This window comes from Vigna unguiculata, chromosome 11 (assembly GCF_037176805.1).
Source record: "Vigna unguiculata cultivar grain cowpea cultivar isolate G323 ecotype 2 chromosome 11, ASM3717680v1, whole genome shotgun sequence".
NCBI classification, from domain to species: Eukaryota; Viridiplantae; Streptophyta; class Magnoliopsida; order Fabales; family Fabaceae; genus Vigna; species Vigna unguiculata.
This window is the reverse complement of record NC_140802.1, coordinates 17,143,610-17,168,869: the sequence shown is the minus strand read 5'-3', so window position 1 is coordinate 17,168,869 and position 25,260 is coordinate 17,143,610. Positions and strand designations below refer to the sequence as shown.

General features: G+C 33.1%; 1 protein-coding gene across 1 annotated transcript; it reads right to left on the bottom strand.

Moving 5' to 3' along the window:
- Positions 1 to 4,312: 4,312 nt before the first annotated feature.
- LOC114169126 (GDSL esterase/lipase At2g04570-like) lies at positions 4,313 to 10,120 on the bottom strand. Its single transcript, XM_028054166.2, has 3 exons — positions 9,741 to 10,120; positions 7,370 to 7,859; positions 4,313 to 4,626 (listed from the first exon to the last, which is right to left on the bottom strand). Exons 1-3 carry the CDS (start codon positions 10,092 to 10,094, stop codon positions 4,430 to 4,432), a joined length of 1,041 nt encoding a protein of 346 aa, XP_027909967.2. The 5' UTR covers positions 10,095 to 10,120; the 3' UTR covers positions 4,313 to 4,429.
- Between the last annotated feature and the right edge of the window lie 15,140 nt (positions 10,121 to 25,260).

The following is a 25,260-nucleotide window of genomic DNA, read 5'->3' as shown; positions in this document are numbered from 1 at the left end:
CAAACGGTGCGATAAATGGCATCGTCGGAAAACACTCTAAACGACATTGTTGGAGAGGCTGATGACGACAATGCTTGTGGGAGGTGACGACAACATGTGTGGGAGGCAACGACAATGCAAAACGTAGGCAACGCGAAACAAAGACAACATGGACAGTTTGAAAAAAGATGAGAGACGAGAAAGAGAAATGAAGGAAAAATTAGAGATTTAGAGATACTATGACATGTCTCGCAAAATCTATCATAATATATTTTTAACATAATTTCAATTTTGTCACCACACCCTGTTACTATGATAGGTCTACTACTCCAGTCATAATAAGTTTTCTCTTTTCACTTACTATGACATATCCCTTTTACCAGTAATAATAACTGTTACTTTTATTACAAAAATGTCACTGATCAATTTATTATGATAAATGGCTTATACCTATCATGATAAGTTGTTATAGAACCAGTGCAGTAAGGGCTTTTTGCCTCGGTTATTTTCCTCATTTTATCTCGGCTTTGAAACCGAGGCATATTGGTTCGAGACCAAAAGGAGGTGCCTTTTGGCTTCAGTTGTTACTAGAGGCCATAGAGTCACTTTTATGACTCAGTTGTAAACAAACCGGAGCCATAGGTTTTCTTTTCTGCCTCGGGTTAGCGAGAATCGAAGCCATAGGTTAAAAATATTTTTTTTAATTAAAATTTTCGCAGAGTCTTTGGCCTTGGTTATGGTAAGAACCGAGGCCATATAGTCTCTTTTTGCTTCGGTCTTCGTAACAACCGAGACCTATTCTACTATTTTTTTTTAAATAAATTTTTATTTTATTGTGATTCCCACATTTAAACCTGAATATTATTTTCACGGAGCAGCACAAACCATAACAAAATATTTTAAAACATCCACAATCCAAAAACATTTAAAAGATAATTGAAAGTTAATATATAGAAAGACAACTTTAGTATACTAAACTTTAGTATATTGCAAAGTAATTGCTTTAATTCAAATATATATTACCGTTTCCCAATTAGTTGTAATACGAGCATGCACAATTGTTGTCATCCATTGCATTATATAGTAACCGCACTCATATGAGTTGGTTAGTCTATTACACTACATTATATCAACAACATTAAAATTAATTAAAGAAGAAATTCAAATCAAACTTTTCTAAATATATGGATAGAAATATCAAACCTAGAGGGAACACCATGCAAGACATTTTGCCTTAGCCGTTGATCTCCTTAACAACATGTTATGCCCAATAATTGAACTATGATAAAGGGAATAAGTTAGGATACTTTTATATAACATGTCATATTCATAAGATTGATATTGAGGTTTCTTACCAATCTATCACTTGTCTAAGATGGTTGGGGGGAGGGCGGTGCAAAGAGCAAAACCACACAACAATGTTCTCCCTTAGGGAAACCACAAGTAATTGCCAATGACGTTTGAGAGAAAAATAAATTCATTGTTATGCATTAAAATGACAGGTTATATTCATAAGTTAACAAGAATGACTTACCCAGCAATATAAGGGACAAAATAATTTCTTTTCCGCATTGAAAGCATCCGGTCACATATGATTGAATGTCATCAAACCCATATACATCATTCAACCCCAGAGTTTCAGTGACACCAGACAAATACCTAAACATAAAATTGATTTGATATAAGTAAATAGATAAATATATCAAATAACTATATATAATAATTGAAAGACTTACATCATTCATAATTAAATAATGGTAATATTCAGTTCCTCTTGTCCCCGTGCAAGCTCTAAGACATCTTGGGAATGCAAGTAAAGTGGGATCTCAATGAAGCTTTTATCTATCCAACCATTGGTCGCTTTCAAATTCATAAGTCTTAAAACAGCTGATAATCGCGTGAACTTAGTTGAACCGACATATAACAGAGTTTCCGCATTAGCAGACATCGTCTCATACACATGCACTTGTGCAAAAGCTTCTACGCCAACATCCCGTATCATGTCCTCCATATTGTCTTCTTCTACTCGCTCTTCACATCGCTCTTGCCGTCGCTCTTTCATGGTGGAATAGACAACATGTTTAGTTCGAGAAACAGTTGGAATGTCTATTAATTCGCCGTGCCATGTCCATATTGTATAACTTCTAAGGAAACCATCACAAATAAGATGTTCCCTAACTTGAGTTGCATTCAATTTTCTCCCAATCAAAAAGTTGACACAAGGGCATCTGAACTTCACCTCATCATCACTTCTCCCCTTATAACGTTGCGCAAATTTTATAAATTATTCTACTCCATTCTCATACTCAACGCTGATACATGGTAAATTAATCCAATCTCGATGCATACTGAAATTGCGTGAACAATTTCAATAATCTTTGAATCAATGCTCACGTCGTAATCAAGGTGTGACCCTATGCTATTTAAGAAGATTCACTTTCTCTATTTTATTGGTACATATTACTTTTAAAATACATATCTTAAATTTCACGAAATTTTGCCAGCATTTCGCATTGGCCTTCATGATACATGAAATGAAAGTGAGTATAAACCACAATCAAATATGCACCCGAAGATCAATACAAAACACAATTGACAAATGTAGTTTCTTCAAAATGAAAATTCAGGGACAATACATAATTTTCGTATTAAATCTTAAATGGGAAACTAAGGCTAACTCATAGTATATACAAACAATCCAAACAATTTCAATTCCAATGAAAATCAATACTTGCAATAATCGATATTGAAAATTAATATATACAAAATAGAAAACAAAACAAAAATGAGTTAGAAACTTACGTTGGAGGAACGGCGGTATGACAATTGCCGGAAAAATCGAGAAGGAGGTGCACGAAAGCCGTGCACGAAATGGTTGTGCACGAAATGGAGGTGCAGCACCAACGAAGGTGAAGCACCAACGGAGGTGACGCCGCGACAGTGGCCGGAGGAGTGTGGTGGCAGCGACGGAGGAGGGTGGTGGCAGCGACGGTGGCAGGGAGAAAGACGAGAGAGTGACGAGAGAGATACGAGAGAGAGACGACGCGAAATGGAGGTGTAGCACAAAGGGGGTTCGTTCACATGGTTGTAGTGGCCGAAGGTGGTCGGAGGGTGTGATGGCAATGGGTGCAGCGGAGAGAGAAGAAAGTACTGTTGCAAAGGGGCGCGGGAAGAAGAAGAGAAAGGGGGCTCGCGAATTTTGTGACCTAATTAAACTATATGGCCTCAGTTCAATTGATAATCGAGGCATATAACTCTATTTGGCCCTGGTTCATGCCACCCGAGGCCAAAGACGTAACAGCTAGTGGCAGTTTTGAAATATCCAACCACGTTTTTGGCTTCGGGTTTGTGAAACCGAAGCATGTGAGCCAACTTTGACACTGGTTTTGGGCGAACTAAAGCATATAACACTCTTTTGCTTCTAGTTTTAGCTGAACCGAGACATAAAAGTTGCCTGGAATTGCAAAAATGTCACCGCGCAATTATATGCTTTGGTTCCTGACCAACCGAGGCATATAAGACGAGGTAAAAACCAAGACCTGCACTAGTGTAGATTCCCCTTTTTTCAATAGTGTATGTTCTGACCGCCTAAAGTATAGGGTACAATTTTCTAAAAGAAGCGTAATTTGAAAATGCTACTACTTTTTTACATGCTACATTTTTCTTGTAACTATAGCCTAATATGCGTAGTTAAATGCAATTTTTTACTAGTAACCCTTTTATACATTATACTAATTTCCTTACTTGTTTGAAATTCTGGTTGTTATAAATAAATGGATTGTGTTTATATATATGTTCACAAAATCTGAGAGACCATTGATGTAAATTATTCCACAAAATAATTATCAGCAAGTAATCTGTTACACAACTAAGTGAATAGATCCCAAAGAAAAAAACAAGTCACAATTTTCTACAAAAACATTAACATATATTTTCTTGTAATAACATATTTATTGTGATTTTTTTATAACATTTTTAAATTATATGAAAATAAATTATATCTAGATGTTATGGATGATTAATTATTTTGTTTTTGAATATTCTGAATATTATATATGTTTAATTTTGTTTTAGTATATTTTACTATTTATAAATGTTCTAAAAAACACTTCTTAATTAAATGAGTTATTTGATTTTCTATTTTGATAAACTATTAAATATAAAATCCATTATCCAACATTCCAATTGGGTTTATCCAACATTCAATTGACTGAGCATGTTTGTGGATTAATTGGTACAATTGTAGCTTCTACTTTGTTCATGATGGTGTTAATTTTTTTTCTTTTAAAAAGAAATCTTCTAAATAAAATATTCACTTTCTCAAGATGTAGGATGTGGTGAATTAGCACCTTTAAACAATTATGATTTCGATAATAATCAACAAGTCCATGAAGCAAAGGCAACTAAATATAGCATTACACATTACATAAATAAAATTTAGAATTAATATTTAGTGCAAAAATTGAGCTAGTGAGTTCTTGACCAGGTACTTTGCAATGATACCATTGGTTTTCTCTGTTGGATGGAATGAGTCCCAAAACACATATCTGGAAGCATCTATGCAACTGAAAGAACTGCCTCTGCTGCATGAATATCCCATTTCAAACATTCCAGTTGCACAACATGACATTGAGGCCACCTGAAACCCTGAACATAATACAAATAATTTCATTTTATGCATAATGTTTATAATACTATAAGGATTTAAAAAATGATATCGAAAATTATCACCCCATATTCACACGTTATACTTTTAATCACAGATGTAGACTTGACTTGATTCAACCCAAAAAAAATAACCACATTATTCTATTTCTAAGGTTAACAGATTTGATTGAATATTTTATTAATAAAGAGATCGAAATAAACAAAATAAAGAAATAACGTGATAAAGAAAAGGTAATTAAACATTTCATTTTCATAAATGACTAATTTAGTGCAATAAAAGATAAAATTTAATTTTCAATTCTCATATTATGTTATTGTTTTCAATTTTGCTCTAATATTTTGAATGTTTTTAGTTTAATAATTTTTTTAGTGAATTAATAGAATTTATTTTGTCAAATTCATGGTAATTGTGCAATCATAATGTCATGTGACGTTATAGCTTGTTCAACTTTGATTGATGAATGTCATTCATTATTGTCATTGAGTATCAGTTAAAAAAAGACAATATGAAATCGTTTTAAAACACCATAGATTATAATATTTACAATTATTTTTCAATTTTTTTAAACGTTGTTCCAATATTTATTTTTGTTGAAGGAACACCAAGTCATCATATTCCAAGGACATTAAGATTAATCTAATAGAACAATTTCATTGACTTCATTTAATACGTATTAGGATTAGATTAAATAAAAGAATTGAAATAAAACAATGATAAATTGCTCTAAATACTGAAATGTATTAAACTAAAAAGCTATAGAACTAAATTTAGATTATTCAAAATAGTGATATAGAATTGAAACAATATTTATAATATTAGAATTAAAAAGTATATTTAATAAAAATAAAGTAAAGATGTGAGAACCTAGTAAAGAGTACAAGAGTAACGATGGTTTTAAAAAGAGAATACAATTATAATTTAATAATAAAAGGTTTAAATTATAAAACAAATTTCTAATAACTAAAGTTCACTTTTATAAAATTACTATCTCGTTAAAATTCCTTTATAAACTTTCTCTTCATTCTCTCTCTGGATTCTTGACTCCTATATTTACCCTTTGAAGATTAAAGACAGTAAAATTGATTGTGATGAAAAGTTCTACACATTCATCTAATTAAAGAGACGAACAAAGTAAGTTTTATTTTTTCTCCTTTTAGGTATTTTCACTCTTGGTGCTATGACTAGAACTTGATTGTTGAGATGCAATTTCTTTGTAATTTGTGTGTTTGGTATATTTGGCTAAAATTTTGTGAAATGGATTGAAATTGGTTTGCTAATGTGTTGGATGAAGCATAATATGTTTTATGTGGGTGAATTTCATTGTCTGAATTGTAGATTTATATGTATGTGTTAAGTAGACTCGTTGGACGAGCCTTTCTTGCTAAGCTACTATCAAATTTGGGTTTACTAGAGAGTTAGGGGAAACTTGCTCACTGGCTAGGTAGACTCTCGCTGAGCGAAAGCCAAACTCAAGTTTGGTAGAGTTAGGGGACGAGACCTCGTTGGGCGAGTCTACTATGGGGGTCAATAAATCCGCATTTTCGTCCTAGTGCTTAGAATCCTAGGCAAGACATTTAGTCACCGAGTGAGTAACTAGTCTCACTGAGCGAGTCTGCCAGTTTCTTTGGGCGAATGTTTGGTTGGATTATAAGTTGGGAAATTATGTTTAATGAAAAAGTGATTCCATTGAATACAGAAGTGAGACAATAGAATGAAAAGCGAATGTTTCGAATTGTAAACTTATATGAGCTATGTACTTCTTAGGAATAATTGCAAATTCTTGTTGGTTAAGTGTTATGCTTTAACTAGGGATATGTGTTGGTCAAAAGTCCTCCTATACTCGATTAGATTTACAAACTCGCATAGAGTAATGTAGTCTAAATGGTGAGAATTGAAGGAGCTTTTTATGGCGGGATATGTGTTGGTCAAAGCCATCTTATACCCCTGTTCTGGCAAAACAATAAGTTAACTTACCCTGTTAAGAGCAGTTGGATCAGTTTGTTAATTAGGCCAAGCAGAGCCAGAGATTTTTCTACAATCCACTAAAATATTTTTTAAGAGGCAATGTTTTTTGTTTCTAAGTCAATGCATAAATCTGGATATTGAGTCTAAAATATTGATTTGTATTATATATGTATGTTTAAATTATGTATGTATCAAAGTCATGAGTTAGACTCTATCCTATCGAAATTTGTCATTTGTTCTTCCTATTATGCCACTCGCTATCGAGAAATTTGTTGTTTATTTGACATATTATTCCATCCACTTTCAGACTGTTATATATCAAACAATTCATTAATATCTAGTCCCATGCACGAGATATATAAACTTCGACATTAGGGGAGTGTGTTGGAAGTCTCATATTATCTGGTGATACGGCTATAAATGGGTGCAAAATTCACTTTACAGACATTTTTTGTGGGTTAAGTTAAACTTAACATACTATGTAGTTGTAGTTTATGCACTAAGCGATGTATATGGAATGTAACTACATATATGGATTTGTTATGTATGTTTTATGCATTTTATGGTCATGTTTGCTTAATACCTTAAATGTATGAATCTGTTATAGAAACCCTCTATTTTTGGGATTGTTACAAAAGTCGGAGTCGACTTTGGACTAGTTTAACATGTACGTATAATGCAGCAATTATGAAGCATAACAAAGGTAAATAATTTTTTGAAGAAAATGTAGAATTGTAAAGCAAACTTATAACTTACCATAGTGAGCTGGCTTTTGAATAATTTGCAAGAAAATATCATAAGGATTGGAAAATACCAATCTGATCTGAGGAAGATCTTTGTTGAGTGTTGTTGTCAACTTACTGAGTTTCTGATTGAACTCCAATGCAATGGAGTTGTATCTCGGCACACAGTCATTCCCCCCAACAAAATTTGTGGTTCTCTCCAACGGCAAGCACCCCATGGGAGGTAAACCCCCCAAGGATATTTTTCTAGCACCAAGACCATAGAGTTTGTGTATGAACTTCTCAGCTATACCCACCAGAAAATTTTGATACTCTATTGGTGTATATTCTGATGCCCTACCAGGGATGGCAAAATAGTTCTCTAGGAAGTCATTTGTTCCAACACTTATTATGTGCAATGCTTTCGCAAAGGTCTCATTTGCCCTACTTTCCCCAAGATACACTCTCAGTTTCTTTTGGAACCCTTTGTAGTACTCCAACTGCTTCCACAATGGTATCACAGACTGAAACCCCAAATTCAAATAAATATGTCATCACCTATATTTACCCAAACTTCAAACTCTTTGAATTTTTCACCAAATTCATCTCAATGCAAAAGAATAATTTTCACGTCATAGAGCTCAAACTTATAGTATCTTAATCAATAATAATTAATGATTCTTCTGAAAAGGATTTACTGAAAATATATACCATATGATCTAACTGAAATTCTCTTATATTTTTAACATTGAATTTGTGAATTTGTTTTCTCATATATTATTTACCTTCTCGTGTCTACTCTTTAGTAGACTCAAAGTCCATACAATACATTCATGAAAAAGTTTTATCTTCAAATCACAAGAAATATAGCTTTTTATTTTCTTTATTTTCCTTTTTGTTTTCATCATTTCAGATCTTTCAAATATATAGTTAATTCTTCCCTTCCAAAATAATTCATTTAACCTTGCCTAGAAATTTCCATTTTAACAAATACTACATAAAATTAAGAGTTATCAATATAGCATCATTTCATTATAATAGATGTAAGAGTAGTCGAAATACTCTATAACTATTTTTTATCCAAATTTGTATGGATTGAGTATTAAGAATCAATGTATCGTATTTAAAGACACTTGTTTTGGAAAGGAGAAAGTACTACTTTCAATACGTTGATAAATCAACTTTTCTAAAATAAAAGTTGTTATTTATCAAAAACAATTTGTCAAAACAATTTTATTTTTAAAAAAATTATTATTTTTATATAAAAAGAATGATTTTATTTATATTTAAAATTTAATAATTCATTTTTAATTATCTACAATCATAATTATAAGCACACTAATTGTAATAGAGTAATATTGGTTTTTCAGGATGACAACATATACACGAATTTGAACATAACATATATCTGTTTGAACTAAAAATTTATCTTCATTTCCTCTTGATGGCTACCAAATTTTTGTCAATTCTCCTTATTCATAGAAGAAAGAGTATACTCGTAACCGCAATCCTATCCAAATAAGGATACTAAATTACAAAAAATCAAAATCAAAATAAAGTAATATCTTATTGTTAAGTATTTAATGTCCGACCCATACAAACATTTTTTTTTTCTTTGAATGTCAAATATTAACAAAAGAAATTGTAACGGTATAAGTATCAAATAAAAGTAACAAATAAAAAATTAAATAAAGGTGAAATAATTAAAAAGAAAAATAAAAAAAATAAATGCTTTAAATTATTTAACAAATTAAAGGTATATAACAAGGACAAATATGAATATTGAGACGAGACAGAACTAACTGAATATACATACTTATATCGTCCTTCTCGTATCTAATTTAAAAAATTTAGTACTATCATACCATCAAAATAATTATGACACGTTGAGACAATATCCGAAACAATTTTATTTTTTATTGATAAATTAATGATATATTAATAATAAAACACTTTGAATATGTTTTAACCATTTTACACTAAAAATAATTAGTTCATCGATTACAAAACCCTAAACTTGAAACAATTTAATTTATTATCTACAACAATAAATCACCTACTCGTATTATAATAACTAGTTTGGGTTTGTATTATATATATAAATAAATATATAAATACCAGTGACATGAGTATAGACATGAGTATAAATAATATTCTATAATTCCTTCCCTAACTTTCTATAGAACATATTTTTATATTCAAGGGTTAAAATGTAACTATATATTACTTTGACTGTAATTTTTGAAAACAAAAGTAACAACAGTATGATGTATAGTATTTAATAAATAACATTTAATTATTTATTAGAAAAACACAAATACTTATAATATCTAGTAAAAATAAATGGAACATTATATAGAATAGAAATGAGTGTTGAATAATGATGATGAGAGATGAATACTGACCAAGACATCTGAAGTAGCATTATCGTAGCCAGTAGCAGCAGAAGCAAAGGTGACGCCGGTGGCGAAGTGTGAAATATTGTGATTAGGGTCCAAGTATGGGGGCACATAGGGTTTGATTCCAAAGGCTTGGGATAAGAAATCTGTTGTTATTCGGCCATTGCTGAATCTCCCAGTAGGCTTCCCACCCTCAAAGTCTCGCCCGTAAGGTTGGAAGTTGCTGCGAGCTACTGTTGCTATGTAATTGTTGTTCCCAGCATCCACCGACGAGTCACCGAACACGATCATTGCCGGAACCTTAGCCCTAACCATAAGCAGGGGAAGCAGGACCATCAACAAAATTATCTGCACTTCCATTGCGACTGCCTCGTCACTAATGTGAGATTCCATATAAATATATAGTAGTTGGCGGTGTTAATGCAATTACGAATTTTAGGTGAGTGAGTTGTTGGATTCATAATGTCTACCACCATCTATCATCTCAACGTTTTATAAACCCACCTCCTATGTACACCCATATATGATGATTACGAGAGGTTTTAATTTATGTTTTTGTACGTTATGTCAAACCATTTTTAAGATTTCGTACTAATTTTTAAACTATTGTAAAAAAATTATATGGCCCTTACTTTAATAATATTCCTCTATAATTGTTTTAAGATAAAAGTAACTTTTTTATTCTTATAGTAACATAGTGTATTACACACTACAAGAAAATAATAAATTAGAGTCCGTCAAAAACAGACTTAGAAAGTAAAAAAATATTCTTCCATGAAAAAATGACTTTTTCAACTTTGCAATTCAATATGACATGAAAATCATGGAAGTTATGAAAATTAGAGTCGACCGGAAAATTGATGCTAATAGCGTTGACCTAGTTGTCTCTAAGACCGATTCTACAACAAAATAATGTTTTAATTTAAAGTAAGTTAAACCCTTGCTAAGGTTGAGTCTAATAAAATAAAAAAAATTAAAGTAGTAGCATTGGCCTAGTTGTCACTAAGACCGATGCTTCCTATATGAGTTCTAAACTGAACATTTTGTCTACACTTATATCTTATATGAGTGAATTGTTTCTATGATTTGTAATTGAGTTGATTTAATAATTACTTGACTAAATCATTTGTGAAAGAGTTTAGACCTTGTGAGTTTTTTAGCCTTAAGGTAAAAGATGAACATGTGTCTTTTCTATTTTTCTTGAGTGACTTGCTCATGTTTTGTTTATGCTCTAATATTTAACTTAATTTTTTTTTGTTTTGTAAACTTACGTAGACAAGCAAAATTTGTTATGATTGAGACATTTCTTATTAATTTCATTGAACAACTTTGAGCCTAATATACATTTTATGTTGATTTTAGCTCAATACAAGCTATAAACTTGAAAAACAAAGAAAATACCCAATTCTTGAGGGGTGAGATGTCTTACGTTGTGTTAAGGAGTATGTGAAACTTAAGTGTGGAGGAGGTTTGACTAGTTTGGTACTATTAAGTGTGAGCTAAAAATGTGGATTAAGGGAAGTGCAATAAAAGCTATAAAATATGAAATGAATGTTCTGTTTTGTAAAGGAAAGGGAAAAGAAAATAATAAAAAAATTAGAAAAACAAGAAAAGAAAGGGAAGATAATGATGATTGAAGGTGAAGGAAAAATAAGTTGGTTTTGAATATCTCAACTTATACCTGAGTTTACATTTTTCACCTAATTTCATCTCATGACTCTGGAATTCAAATTTGTTTTAACCTTTCACTTTATCTCACCCATACCCTTATACACATTTCAAGTTGAAGTTAAATCTTATGTTACAACATATTAATGTATTATCATATTCTAGTGGTTGAACATTTTGGATAAGTAAACACTTTTGTGAAAGTTTCCTCCTTAAAGAGTTAATACTTTTAAGCCTTATCTTGCATAACAAGTGGCGGCACACATTCACTCATCTTCATGGTTGCCATAGCATCTAGCCTAGCCTTGTAGTGGCGTGCTTCTCACACCAATCCATTTCTTCTTCTTTCCATTTTATGCTTTTTTTTTTCCTTTAATTGTTCTCAGTTTCTATGTGTTTATGCACCTTCCATTTCCTTTTTGTTTTGAATCAATCCATCATCTTCTCCTCTTGAACTTTGTGAAAGGAACCTTCACATCTAGATAACATGTTATCGTAATGTCCAGTGAAAATTTCACTTAGTTTTCTTAATCAACTTACACCATATTCATTAATCTTAAAAAAAACAAGATAATCCTATAATACCTAATTCTCTCATATTTGTAAATTATTTTATGTAGTTTCCATTTTCTAATCAATATAAGAAACTAATCTATTATAGAAGAGGAACGTTTAGAAATTATGATTCTCACAATTATATCATTAGAAGAGTTTAAGAACTTACCTGGATCCATTGCAAATTAGAAGAGTTTAAGAACTTACCTGGATCCATTGCAAAGTTCTCTTAATCAATATTTTCCCTTCTCTTTGCTTTTCTTTAATGGCTTCTTGATGATATAGAATTACCAAGTACAAAGTCTTCTCCTGTCAAAGTCACATTTCTTTACGTTATCTTGAAACATAAAAACTGTACGGCTTTTCAGAAGCAACTGTCATTCTTTTCTTCTAGTATTTTAAAACTTTATTAAAATACTATAATACCCTTATGAAGTGAGAAGTGAGGGAATTAATTTAATAAGTCTAAAATAATCCCCATAACTTTAATAACTTATATTCTAATAATCATCACATTAGAATCTTTACATTAAAGTTATTCTTTAAATTACATGAACCAAATATTAAATTAATATATAATTTAACATTCTCCCACTTGGTTCATGTGATGACTTGAGATCCAATATTAAACTTTAAGTGCGCAACATTCATTGGAATTATCAAGTCCTCTCTCTTTAATAATTGAATTGGATGATGGATCATGGCGGTTGCAAGCTATTCAACAACATGGTTCCTTCCATGTATCACAAATCATCTAACTCAATTTCACTTTAATTATACCATAATATGTATCTTTATTTTCTTTTCAAAGATACATCCTATCATTCCATAAACTAAACAATAATGCATACTTTTAATTGTGAATGACAAATAAATGAACAGAAACATAACTATAATTGAATTCACAAGTGTTAAACAAAGAGAGCATTATTGCAATAATGTATATATACCAGATTACATTCATAACAAGACTTGTCCATAACACCCATCCTTTCAACATGACCAATAAATGATTTGGGTGGTAAGCCTTTAGTTAATGGATCCGCTATCATTAAATCTGTACCAATATGCTCAATTAACACTCTACGTTTCTGCACTTCTTCTTTGACCGATAAGTACTTCAAATCCATATGTTTTGCACCTTTCAAGTACTTATCATTCTTAGAGAAGAAAATAGTTGTGGAATTGTCACAATAAATCCTTAATGGTCTAGCAATACTGTCAACAATACCAAGCCTTGAGACAAAATTCCGCAACCACAAAGCATGAACAGTAGCCTCAAAGCATGCTACAGATTCAGCTTCCATGGTGGAAGTAGCAATAACTGATTGCTTTGCACTTTTCCAAGAAATTGCTCCTCCAGCCAATAGATAAACATATCCAAATGTGGATTTTCTTGAATCCACACATCCTGCATAGTTTGAATCTGATAACCAATCACTTCAAGATGATCTGACTTCCTGTAGGTGAGCATATAGTTCTTGGTGCCTTGTAAGTACCTAAGAACTTTCTTTGCAGCTTTCCATTGGTCCATACCAGGATTACTTTGATATCGACCCAACATACCAACAGCAAAAATGATATCCGGCCGAGTACAAGTTTGAGCATACATCAAACTCCCAACCACTGATGCGTAAGGAATTGACTCCATGGCCTTTCGTTCCAAATCATTCTTAGGACATTGCATTTGACTAAACTTATCGCCTTTCTGAATTGGAACTATTCCAGCAGAGCATTTATCCATTCTGAATCTCTCTAATACCTTGTTAATATATGATTTTTGAGACAATCCCAACAATCCTTGTGATCTATCACGGAATATTTCTATTCCTATCACATAGGATGCCTCACCCATATCTTTCATTTCAAAGTTATTAGAGAGAAACTTCTTTACATCATGTAACATGGCAACATTATTAGTGGCAAGCAGAATATCATCCACATATAGGACTAAAATTACAAACATGCTCCCACTAACCTTCTTTACACCGATCAACGGTGTTTTCTACAAAACCATATGACGTGATGGTATCATTAAACTTGAGATACCATTGTCTAGAAGCTTGTTTTAGTCCATATATTGACTTCTTTAATTTACACACCATATTTTCCTTTCCTATGGAGACAAAACCTTCAGGTTGATTCATATATATTTCTTCCTCTAAGTCACCATTTAGAAAGGCAGTCTTTACATCCATCTGGTGAAGCTCTAAATCATAATGAGCCACCAAAGCCAAAATAATTCTCAAAGAGTCCTTTTTAGAAACAGGAGAGAAGGTCTCTTTGTAATCAATGCCATCCTTTTGAGTAAAACCTTTGACAACAAGTCTGGCCTTATATCTTTCAATATTGCCTTTTGAGTCACGTTTGGTCTTAAAGACCCATTTACAGCCCACTTGTTTAGAACTTTCAGGCAATTCTACTAGATCCCAAACTTGATTGTCATCCATTGACTTTAACTCTTCTTTCATTGCATTGAACCATTTTTTAGAATTATCACTTTCCATGGCTTGTTTAACAGAGACTGGATCCTCATCAATGCTTAAGTCACATTCATGTTCAATAGAGTAAACCACATATCTCTTTTGCCTTACAGACCTTCTTAATATTTCTTCTTGTGGTTCCTCTACCATTTCCTCATTAGTGACTTACACATTGTCACTTGGTTCATTATCTATGTGTTCATTTTGTGGTGTTGGAACATCAACTTGTTGTCTCTGCATGTTGTGTGACTGTGATACAACAAGAGGGATAACAACTTGAGAAGAGACATGTGTAGAAACATTACTGTTAGTCTCTTGAATGTCCACTATACGTGATTTCTCACTCCCACTGAACTGGCCATTCTCAATGAACCTAGCATTACCAGACTCAACTATTCTTGTACTATGGTTAGGACAATAGAACCTATATCCTTTTGACTTTTCAAGATAGCCGATGAAGTAACCACTAATGGTTCTTGCATCAAGCTTCTTTTCATGTGGATTATATATCCTTACTTCTGCCGGACATCCCCAAACATGAAGATGTCTTAAACTAGGTTTCCTTCCAGTCCACAGTTCAAAAGGAGTCTTAGGAACTACTTTACTAGGAACCCTGTTAAGAAGATAAACAATAGTATTTAATGAATACATCGACAAAGATTTAGGAACATTGTTATGACTCAACATACTCCTAACCATATCCATGAGAGTATGATTTCGCCTTTCTGCTACACCATTTTGTTGTGGTGTACCGGGCATTGTATATTGTGCACAAATACCCTGACTTTCGAGAAACTTTGCAAATGGACCTGAGCATTGTCCACTTTCAGTGGATTTTCCATAAAATTCACCACCTCTATCAGATCTCACAACCTCTACTTTTTTATCTAATTGCCTTTCTAGCTCATCAATAAACACCTTTAGGATGTCCACTGATTGAGATTTTTCATGCAAAAGATATAAATAACAATAACGTGAAAAATCATCTATAAAGGTGATAAAATACTTTTCACCACTCCAAGATGGAATATCAAATGGACCACAAATATCTGTGTGTATTAATTCAAGAAGTTCATTACTTCTTGTGGCAGAATTCTATGATATGTGCTTAGTTTGTTTACCTTTAAATACAATCAACACATACATCACAGTCACCAAAATCCAATTGAGGTAAGATTTCATTTTTCACCAACCTCATCATCCTCTCTTTGGATATATGACCCAATCTTTGATGCCACAAGAAAGCAGAATTTTCATTATGTACATTGCACTTACTACTAGAAACATGTTCAACATTAAACAGGGAATTAGTAAAATTAAAATTAAGATTCAAACGATATAATCCATCACATAAAGTACCAGAACCATAATAGTACGTATGTCTATACAAATGAAAAACACCATTTTCAATCTTAAAATTAAAACCTAAACAATCCAACTTTGCAACAGAAATCAAGTTTCTAGCACAACCGGGAACACAGAGACACTTTTCAAGATCTAGACAATAACCAGTGTCTAGAATCAATCTGTAAGTCCCTATTCCTTCTATTCGTGCCTTCATTCTGTTCCCCATATATAAATACTTTTCAGTTCCTTTTATGGGCTGGATTGAAAGAAATCCATGCATAATATTAGAAACATGAGTGGTAGCTCCAGAATCTAACCACCAAGTATTATTAGGCACTTCAACAATATTTGTTTCAAAACTTACAGAAACATAAAATGTACCTTTCTTTTCAAACCAGGATTTCCTTTTTGGACAATCTTTCTTGAAGTGACCCACCTTCTTGCAAAAGAAGCATTTAAGGTCCTTCTTGATTCTACCCTCATTAACTTTCATTGGGGCTTTGTCCTTCTTGTTCTTCTTTCCTGTGTTAGCTTTGCTGGAGCTAGAACCATCATGATTCATGAGATGAATTGAATGATCCTTCACTTTCTTAAGCCTTCCTTCCTCTTGAACTAACATGGCTTTTATTTCTTGAAAGTTCCATTTATCTTTAATAGTGTTATAATTCACTTGGAATTGGCTAAATTCAGGAGGAAGAGAGTTCATAATAAACTGTACCAGAAAGGATTCATTCACCTCCATTCCCATTGACTTCAACTTTGCAGCTATGTTTGCCATCCCTGTTACATGATCATGAATGAGCTGTGACCAATCAAACTTTTTTGTTGTCAACTCACTCATGAGAGTTCCCACAATGGACTTATCAGTAATGTCCGACTGTGAATACTCCTTGATCATCCTTATAAATTCTTTTGCATTTTCGGTCTTGGGCATAGATGGCTTCACATTCTCTGCCATGGTCATGCACATCAAGTTCAAAGACAGCCGATAAGACCTTTGCCAAGCCTCATAAAGAGTCTTTTCATCTATTGTACTAGTCTCATTAATGGTTGGGGGCATCTCATCCATAACTATGGCTAAATCTAAATCGAACACACCCAACTGAAACTGGATTTGTTCGTACCAATCAGCATAGTTCAAGCCATTGAACTTGATCACACCACTGCCCAGACCACACATATTCATGGAAGTTGTAGAAAAAGAATAAACTCACACACATTAATGCTTTGATAAATTTATAGGATTCAGACAAATAACTACACTAGTCATGCATTTAAGTTCACCTTTGGGTGACGCTTAAACTGACAAATACCATACGAGTCATTCATTTAAGTTCACCTTTTTGGGTGATGCTTAAACTGACATATATCATACAATTAAGATGATAAAAAAAAGTGTACTTTAATAGACAATCAATCATACTCAAGTCTACATGTATGCTATCTTTGGATATGCAAACATATTTACTAAGTATATCAAATGTATGTCTCACTTTAATATCATTATAAGCAATGGTTCACCTTTGGGTAATCCATATATGCCTTATAACAATAACTTTCAATAAACCCATGAACAATTAATATATTCATAATTGGTATCCTTTATTTCATGAATAATTACCATAATTCAACTTTACTTTAAAATTAATTAAAATATAAAATTTAATCACTTTGGTGATTACAAATTTACTATACAATTAATTCCTAAAGTTGAATACAATGTTCATAGTCACATCTAAATCCAATGTAAACATAAAGCTGCTTTCCTATTCACGTGCAATCCATATCTTACTTTATCCAAGCAGAATTAACAATAGCAAATAAACCATAAAGCAAACCATTATGCAACGTAAGTCAATGCACTTTCAAAGTAAAAGCTTTCATATTCACACTGCAACAGTTAAAAGGTTTTCAATTCAATGCCTTTTCTAAATCTCATGCCATGTGCACACTTTTCAAATTAAAACATTAAAACCATTCTAACAGGACAACTAAAAATCACAATGCATGGCTTTCTGTAAAACGTTGATGCACAACGAAACATGGCATCTTATATGCTATTAAAATAATGCATATTGCAATCTAAATGGTGCAGTGAAAACCAATTAACCAAAAAACCCTAAATTCCATAATTTTAAATTAGGGTTTTATAATTTGGGAAATACTTGTACGGAGAATCATAAATTTCTAAATCTGGCTCTGATACCAATGTAAATTATTTTATGTAGTTTCCATTTTCTAATCAATATAAGAAACTACTCTATTATAGAAGAGGAACGTTTAGGAATTATGATTCTCACAATTATATCATTAGAAGAGTTTAAGAACTTACCTGGATCCATTGCAAAGTTCTCTTAATCAATATTTTCCCTTCTCTTACTTTTCTTTAATGGCTTCTTGATGATATAGAATTACCAAGTACAAAGTCTTCTCCTGTCAAAGTCACATTTCTTTACGTTATCTTGAAACGTAAAAACTGTATGGCTTTTCAGAAACAACTGTCATTATTTTCTTCTAGTATTTTAAAACTTTAATAAAATATTATATTACCCCTATGAAGTGAGAAGTGAGAGAATTAATTTAATAAGTCTAAAATAATCCCCATAACTTTAATAACTTATATTCTAATAATCATCACATTAGAATCTTTACATTAAAGTTATTCTTTAAATTACATGAACCAAATATTAAATTAATATATAATTTAACAATATTCTCATACTACACTCCCTTATAATTAGGATAATGATACTTTAAAATGGGTCAAAAAATGTGGGTTAAAATATCATTTTCCTTATAATTATACATAGTATATTCTATATTTGTGATATTGATTTCAAATCCTAATTCGGAACATTATATTAATAATCTTATTTAACTCCCCAAACATATTAAACACGTAATCAATTTAATATTCTTAAATTGTTTGACCAACAACAATTATGCTTTTATTTTAAAATATTAAAAGAGTGAAGAACCAATTTTCATAATTAAAAAAATTATGTAAAAATAAAAGTAGCAGACAATTAATATATTTTTAGTATGATAAACAAGATAGAAACATTTATTCCCATTTTCACGTCTTGAAATATCAAAAAGAAAAAGAAAAAGTACTTGAACCCGTAAACATGATGGGATGATGGCATTTAGACTTTATACGTATGAATGCATGTTTGGACAAATATGGTGTGAGAATGACCGTGGAAGTTTCTTGTAAAGTATGGGACACAGTGGAGTGGCAAGTGTGCACTTAACTTCAATTTTGCAAGCTGCTGCTTTGTAGGCTTCACGCTTGGATAAATATATCCCAAACAAATGAAACATGACAAAAGAGGACCACCACACCAGAATGTGCTAACAGTTTAATGTGCACGTGAGGCGTTTCAGACTATTATGGTGCGTTTGATTTGTAATCTCCGTCAAATTTTCAAATTTAGTTTTAATCTTGGCTTAATAGGTTTTTCTTTTTGTCATTAATTTAATTTTTGTTTTTGTTTAAAAATGAGTAAATGTGATTTTTATATTGAATTGGAATTTACACTACTAGCTTTTGGAGGGGGTACATATTAATGACTATGAGCTTGTTCGACCCTTCATTCCTTTCTATTTTTACTTTCCAGAAGTTTCTACTTTCCCCAAAAACTTTAGTCGAGGTGCTCCGAGTAGCAAAAGAGAGGGTGAAGATTTAGAGAAGCTTAAAGTTGTTGACACGTTGGACTATATCAACACTACTTTAATTCAAGTAATCGTATTGACGGTTGTAAATAAGAATTTATTTTTTTTATGAAAGATTGATCGACAAACTTTTAACAATATAAATGTTGTAACACCCATTTAATTAATGAACATAATTAAAATAAAGAGTCATACATATAAGATACTACAGTGTAGTCATGGAGTTTAAAACTGAACTCCTTACAACCTAAGGCACACCACAATGCCTCAAAAGAAAACTAGCTAAAGAGTTTAACATAAAGTATATAAATCCAAGGACGAACAGGTACATGGGTCATAGCCCTAAAGAAAAGCCCATTAAGAAATTAAAGTCCAGCCCATGCAGACTATGCAGTAGAATCATCCCTCCTTTGTTGACCCTGAGTACCTCTCTCATCTGCTCCCATCAATAAATTGATAATCATCGTAAGGATAGAAGGACAACATACAAAGCAATCAACACACAAAAGGGTAAGCTAGAGCAGACAAGATTTCATTAATACAATCAGATATATTTTCACAATTCCATATATACATATCAACCAAGCATGTTATGACCTTTCAATCGATACACTAAGACTTGACTCGACTCATCTGGATACATATAACCTGGTCACACTACGCCAAATTTAACAATAGATAGCGCACTTTAGACATCGCTTATTTAATTAAGCGCTATAAATGAAAATGTGAAACATTAGACGACACTTTATTAGATAAATGTTGTCTAAATGGGTACCCATAGATAACGCTTTTTCAAATAAACACTATTTATATTTAATTATTTTAAAAAAGTAAATTAAATATTTTAAATGGATCAAACAGAAAGCGTTTAAATAAAAAAGCGTATTCTATGTATTCAAAATAGAGAGCGCTTAAGTATAATAGTGTGTATATATACTAAAGAAAATTTCCCCCCGCGCCATACACTTTGTGTTTTCTCTTCTACAACCCTCACGCATCATATGCATTAAAAAAAATATTCCCCCGCACAATACCTTTCGTGTTTTCTCTTCTACAACACTCACGCAGCAGCATCCGCGACTCCAACTACAATAGCATTTGCGCTCTCCAACCACAACAACATAGCCCTTTCCAACCACAATAGCTATCATTCTTCGAGCGGGTGTTGTTGATTAAGGGTTTGGGAAAGTATTCTGTGTTGCGACAGTGAGTGGGCGCTCTCCTGCAATTTTTGTAGCGGCAGACGACTTCTCTCGTCTTTCGGCAGTGAACGGACGACGATGACCAACAATCACTACAATGAGTACCAAACTCTCTTCTTTTTCTCCTTCTACCTTCTATTTTGTTCATTCTTTATTCTTTTTTATCTATTTTGGCCATTGTTGTCATTGGAAGAAAAACTTGGATACCAAACTTATGAGTACCAAACTCTCTTCTTTTTCTCCTTCTATCTTCTATTTTGTTCATTCTTTGTTCTTTTTTATCTATTTTGGCCACTGTTGTCATTGGAAGAAAAACTTGGATACCAAACTTTGTAATTTAGGGCAAAACTTAGAAGAAAAGCATAAAAATTAGAAAGAAGAATGAGAGAAGCGAATAACCATTCTTGGGGGACTCATTATGATCAGAGAAGGGGGAAAAGAAAAGCAATTATATGATCGTATTCATGATTAGTGTATAAGAAAGGTGAAAGCTGGATTATATGAAATCAAATATATATTCAAATCAATGCATCCATCTTCATTCAAATCAAATATATATTCAAATCAATGCATCCATATTCATATTCATAGTTTATCCATGCTATTTGATCTGCACTCACATTCTGCATCCACACCACCATATTTCAAGTAGTTTGGGAAGTTATGCAGTTTAACGAAAGTGAGTTTCCTTTTTAGAGCTTTCTATGCGTATCCACCTAAGTCATACATCGCATATCAAGCTTTAGCATTGCATCTGGAAGTGGATGAGTTGAATTTGTTTGCTGTTGTGAATTGGTTGATTAAACTCATGTTCACACAATTATTCTGATTTTCATATTAGTTTGATCAAGAGATTTATCTCATAGAAATTTCAATGGGTGCACATAATTCTATTGCATTTATAATTGAATGATAGCACTTAAAGTTTATTCCATTCACGGTGGGATGCTTAACACGTGAATTCAGTTCTGCAACATAGATTGGATTACTTTCATGCATATGAATTAGTGGAAGGTGCATTCTATCCGTGAAAAAAAATCATTCATTTAGGCATTGGAATGTTTATTTCACTACATATGATTTGTTTTGAACTCATTTTACATATGCTACAGTCTAGTATGAATTAATGGGGCGTGCTGCTACTATAATGTGATAAATTCACTATTGTCTTGTGTTATTTGCCACTGCCCTGCTGTGATTTAAAACTATAATGACATTCCCAGTATTTTCTTATTTAGCTTAGCACTACATCTAGGTTAATCTTCTTCTCAATTAGTTTAATTCATCTTTTCATTTTTCTTCCATCATTTAGCATTCCATTTATCATGTTGATGCATAAATCTAGTTATGAATTTAATTATGTCTAAGCTGCCAAAATCTAATTCTCTGCCGCCATATAAAATCTGGACTTTGATGTTCTTGTCCTGTAGTAGCACTTTATCACAACAAATCTAATAATGCATAGTGAGTTTAATTTGGTATTTTGTTGTTGTCACATGCTTAGTTGTTATTGCCATCTGATATATACACTTTTTGCTAATTTCATGCGGCATTCTTGGTGCCCATGCATCCATCTTCATTTGAGAGTACTTAAATTCATTTTAATATTCACATTCATAATCCATCCATGCTATTTAATCTACACTCACATTCTGCATCCACACTACCATATTTCAAGTAGTTTGAGAAGTTTATGCAGTTTAACCACTATGAGATCTGTTATAGAGCTTTCTATGCATACCACTTAATTCATACATGGAATATCAAGCTTTGGCATTGCATCTAGAAGTGGATGAGTTGAATTGGTTAGCTGTTGTGATTTGAATCCTGAATTTGTCCTGGCTCTTGTATTATGTCTTGATATGAATTGGATTAGGTAGGTTGGCATTGTAGTTAAGTCTAAATTCTGTCCAGTATATTAAACTCATGTTCACACATTCATTCTGAATTTTATATCAGTTTGATCAAGAAATTAATCTCACAAGAATTCCAATGGGTGAACATAATTTTATTGCATTCATAATTGCATGACAACACTTCAAATTTATTCCATTCATGATGGGATGCTCAACATGTAAGGCCCATTTTCATTCTGCTTCCTTTTAAGGGCTGTCCTACAGCAGTGGGCCTAAAGGCTGGCCCATGAGATAAGAGCCCTTAGTGTTGCCCTAATTTCACATTTCCATTCACTTTCAGAAACCAGCCGTCTTTTCCCCTTGCTCTCACAGGACGCTTTGCTAGGGTTCCTCCCCAAGCCTTCTCGAACTAACTTCGAACCAGTTCCTACTCCAGTAAGTGCCCTTTCTAGATCGTATGAGTTCCATTGCTTTTCCTTTGTATTTCACAGTTAGGGTTTTGTATTAATCCGCCCTTTTGTCCCGTGTACCTTCTGTTTTCAGCTCTTTAGTGCGTTTCTAGAGCTGCTGTGCTCCTTGGTTGTGTGTCGAAAGTCCTGTACGAACCCATTTCCAGGTAGGGAAGCTCTAGCTCACTCTCATATTTCATTTCTGTTATGTTATGAACTGTCGTTTTGAAGTTATGGGGCTGGTATGATGTTGTGATAAGCTATGAATGTGTTAATATATGTGGGATGGGCTGGCGTGGATCACTGTTGTAGGAAAGTAGTGGCGAGATCTGCTAATCTCGCCCAAGCGAGCCAGTCTCGCCTAGGCGAGACGAACAAGGACTCGCCCAAACCCTTTTACGCGAGAGGTCGCCTAGGCGACCCACTCTTTATTTTGAGCGAGCGAGCATCTTACCCAAGCAAGAGGGGTCTCGCCTAAGCGAGATCCCGCGTTGCTTTCTTGGTCTTTTTGAGCCCTCGCCTAGGCGAAGGGGACTCGCCTGATTGAGAATGTCTCGCCAAAGCGAGACCCTCCAGCCTGAGCGAGGGGTTGGGCGAGATAGTGTTGTGTTTTGGTTGTGTGTTTACTCTCGGATGATTAAAATTGTTTGGGTATGATTGCTATGATGAGATACATGTACATATGTATGGATATATGCCTAATGGAGTGCTATGTATGCGTGACATGATTCATAAATGGTGAATGATGGGTATTGTGGGAACTTGGCATGTGAAATGAATGAGTGGATTGGAACTAAAGTAACATGGTATTGATATGAGATGAGGCCCTAGACTCATGGGGTGGTGATGACTAGTGGTATGGATTCAAAATGTGATACGTTTGAGGAATTAATCCTAGGGGTTGGTATGAAATTGTAAATATGATTTAATGTTCTCGTATTGCTGATTTATGAATGTTGATCCGTGTCAGCGTGTAATTCCTTGGGGTCTCTAGGTGAGACTTCCGGGGTTGAGCTTTAGTGGTCGGGACGTAATTCCATGGCCCCTGTTAGTGGGTGCCCATGGTGGTGCCCCATCTGTATAACTAGGTAAGGATTCAAGGTAAGGACTATATCCTGACACTTTAAGGGGCCAGTTAGTCTCATTTAGAGCGGACTGACTCTTGTGGTGAGAGTAGCAGGAGGCCTGAAATTCATTAAGGGCTAACCTTGTGGTGAGGGAAATTGATTCAATGAAACACTTGTAACACATAGCTCGAGGGTGAGCAAAGGTATCCACCACAAGTGCAAGCGTCCGTTGAATCCGACCAAGTTATATATATCCGGATGAGTCGAGTCGAGTCGTATTGTATTGTTTGGAAGGTCGTAACATGCTTGTGTGATGTATGTATGCAGGACTGTGAAGTGTATCTGAATCCATTGATGAAATGATTTTATGCTCTAGCTTACCCTACTTTTGTTGTTGTGTGTTCTGCTGTGTGGTACTCTCTTTTGCGATGATCATCAACTTGTTGGTGTGAGCAGAGACGAGGAACATCCGTGAACAACAGGGAGATGGTAATTCCGCTGCATAGTCCGCGTGGATTGGACTTTAGTTTCTGTTGGGCTTTTCATTAGGGCTATGGCCCATGTATTTGTTGTTCTTGGATTTATATACTTTTAGTCAAATCGTTATCCTGTAATCTTTCGGCATCGTGGTGTGCCTAGTTTGTAGGGGTTGGGTTAAGGACCCCAAGATTGCTATATAATATCATTTGTGTGTGGCATTTCTTTAATTACGTTTATTAATTAAATGGGACGTTACACAACACGTGAATGTCCTCCGGTATAAATTGGGTTACTCTCATGCATATGAATTAGTGGCAGGTGCATTCTATCCGTGAAGAAAAATCATTCATTTAGGTACCTATCCATTCTTGTTTTCATCATGCATTTAGTTTAACTTTTAATTGAATAAATTACACTACAAAAAAATTGCTTATTATCTACGAAATATTATCTATCAAATTTTTTTCGTAGATAATTTTATTTTATCTACAAAAAAAGTTTGTAGATAACATTAAAATTCATAGGTAACGAAAAAATAAATTACATACAAAAATTTCGTAGATAAACATAGCGAAACTTTGGTGAGAATTTTTCATATAAAATATTATCTACAAAACTATGGTAGAAAATAAATATTAAAAAAATATATATAAAAATTATTTATAAAACAAGTTACCTACGAACATAACTCGTATATAAGAATTATAATTTTATTTTATTAAACTTTAAACTTTTCTTTCT

Bases quoted from the DNA above. Each gene is read 5' to 3' on its own strand.
- LOC114169126 (XM_028054166.2), bottom strand. From the start codon at position 10,094: ATGGAAGTGCAGATAATTTTGTTGATGGTCCTGCTTCCCCTGCTTATG. The intron at 7,860-9,740 runs GTCAGTATTCAT...TTGGGGTTTCAG, and splicing joins ATGCTACTTCAGATGTCTTG to TCTGTGATACCATTGTGGAA. The intron at 4,627-7,369 runs GTAAGTTATAAG...TATTATGTTCAG, and splicing joins TCAAAAGCCAGCTCACTATG to GGTTTCAGGTGGCCTCAATG.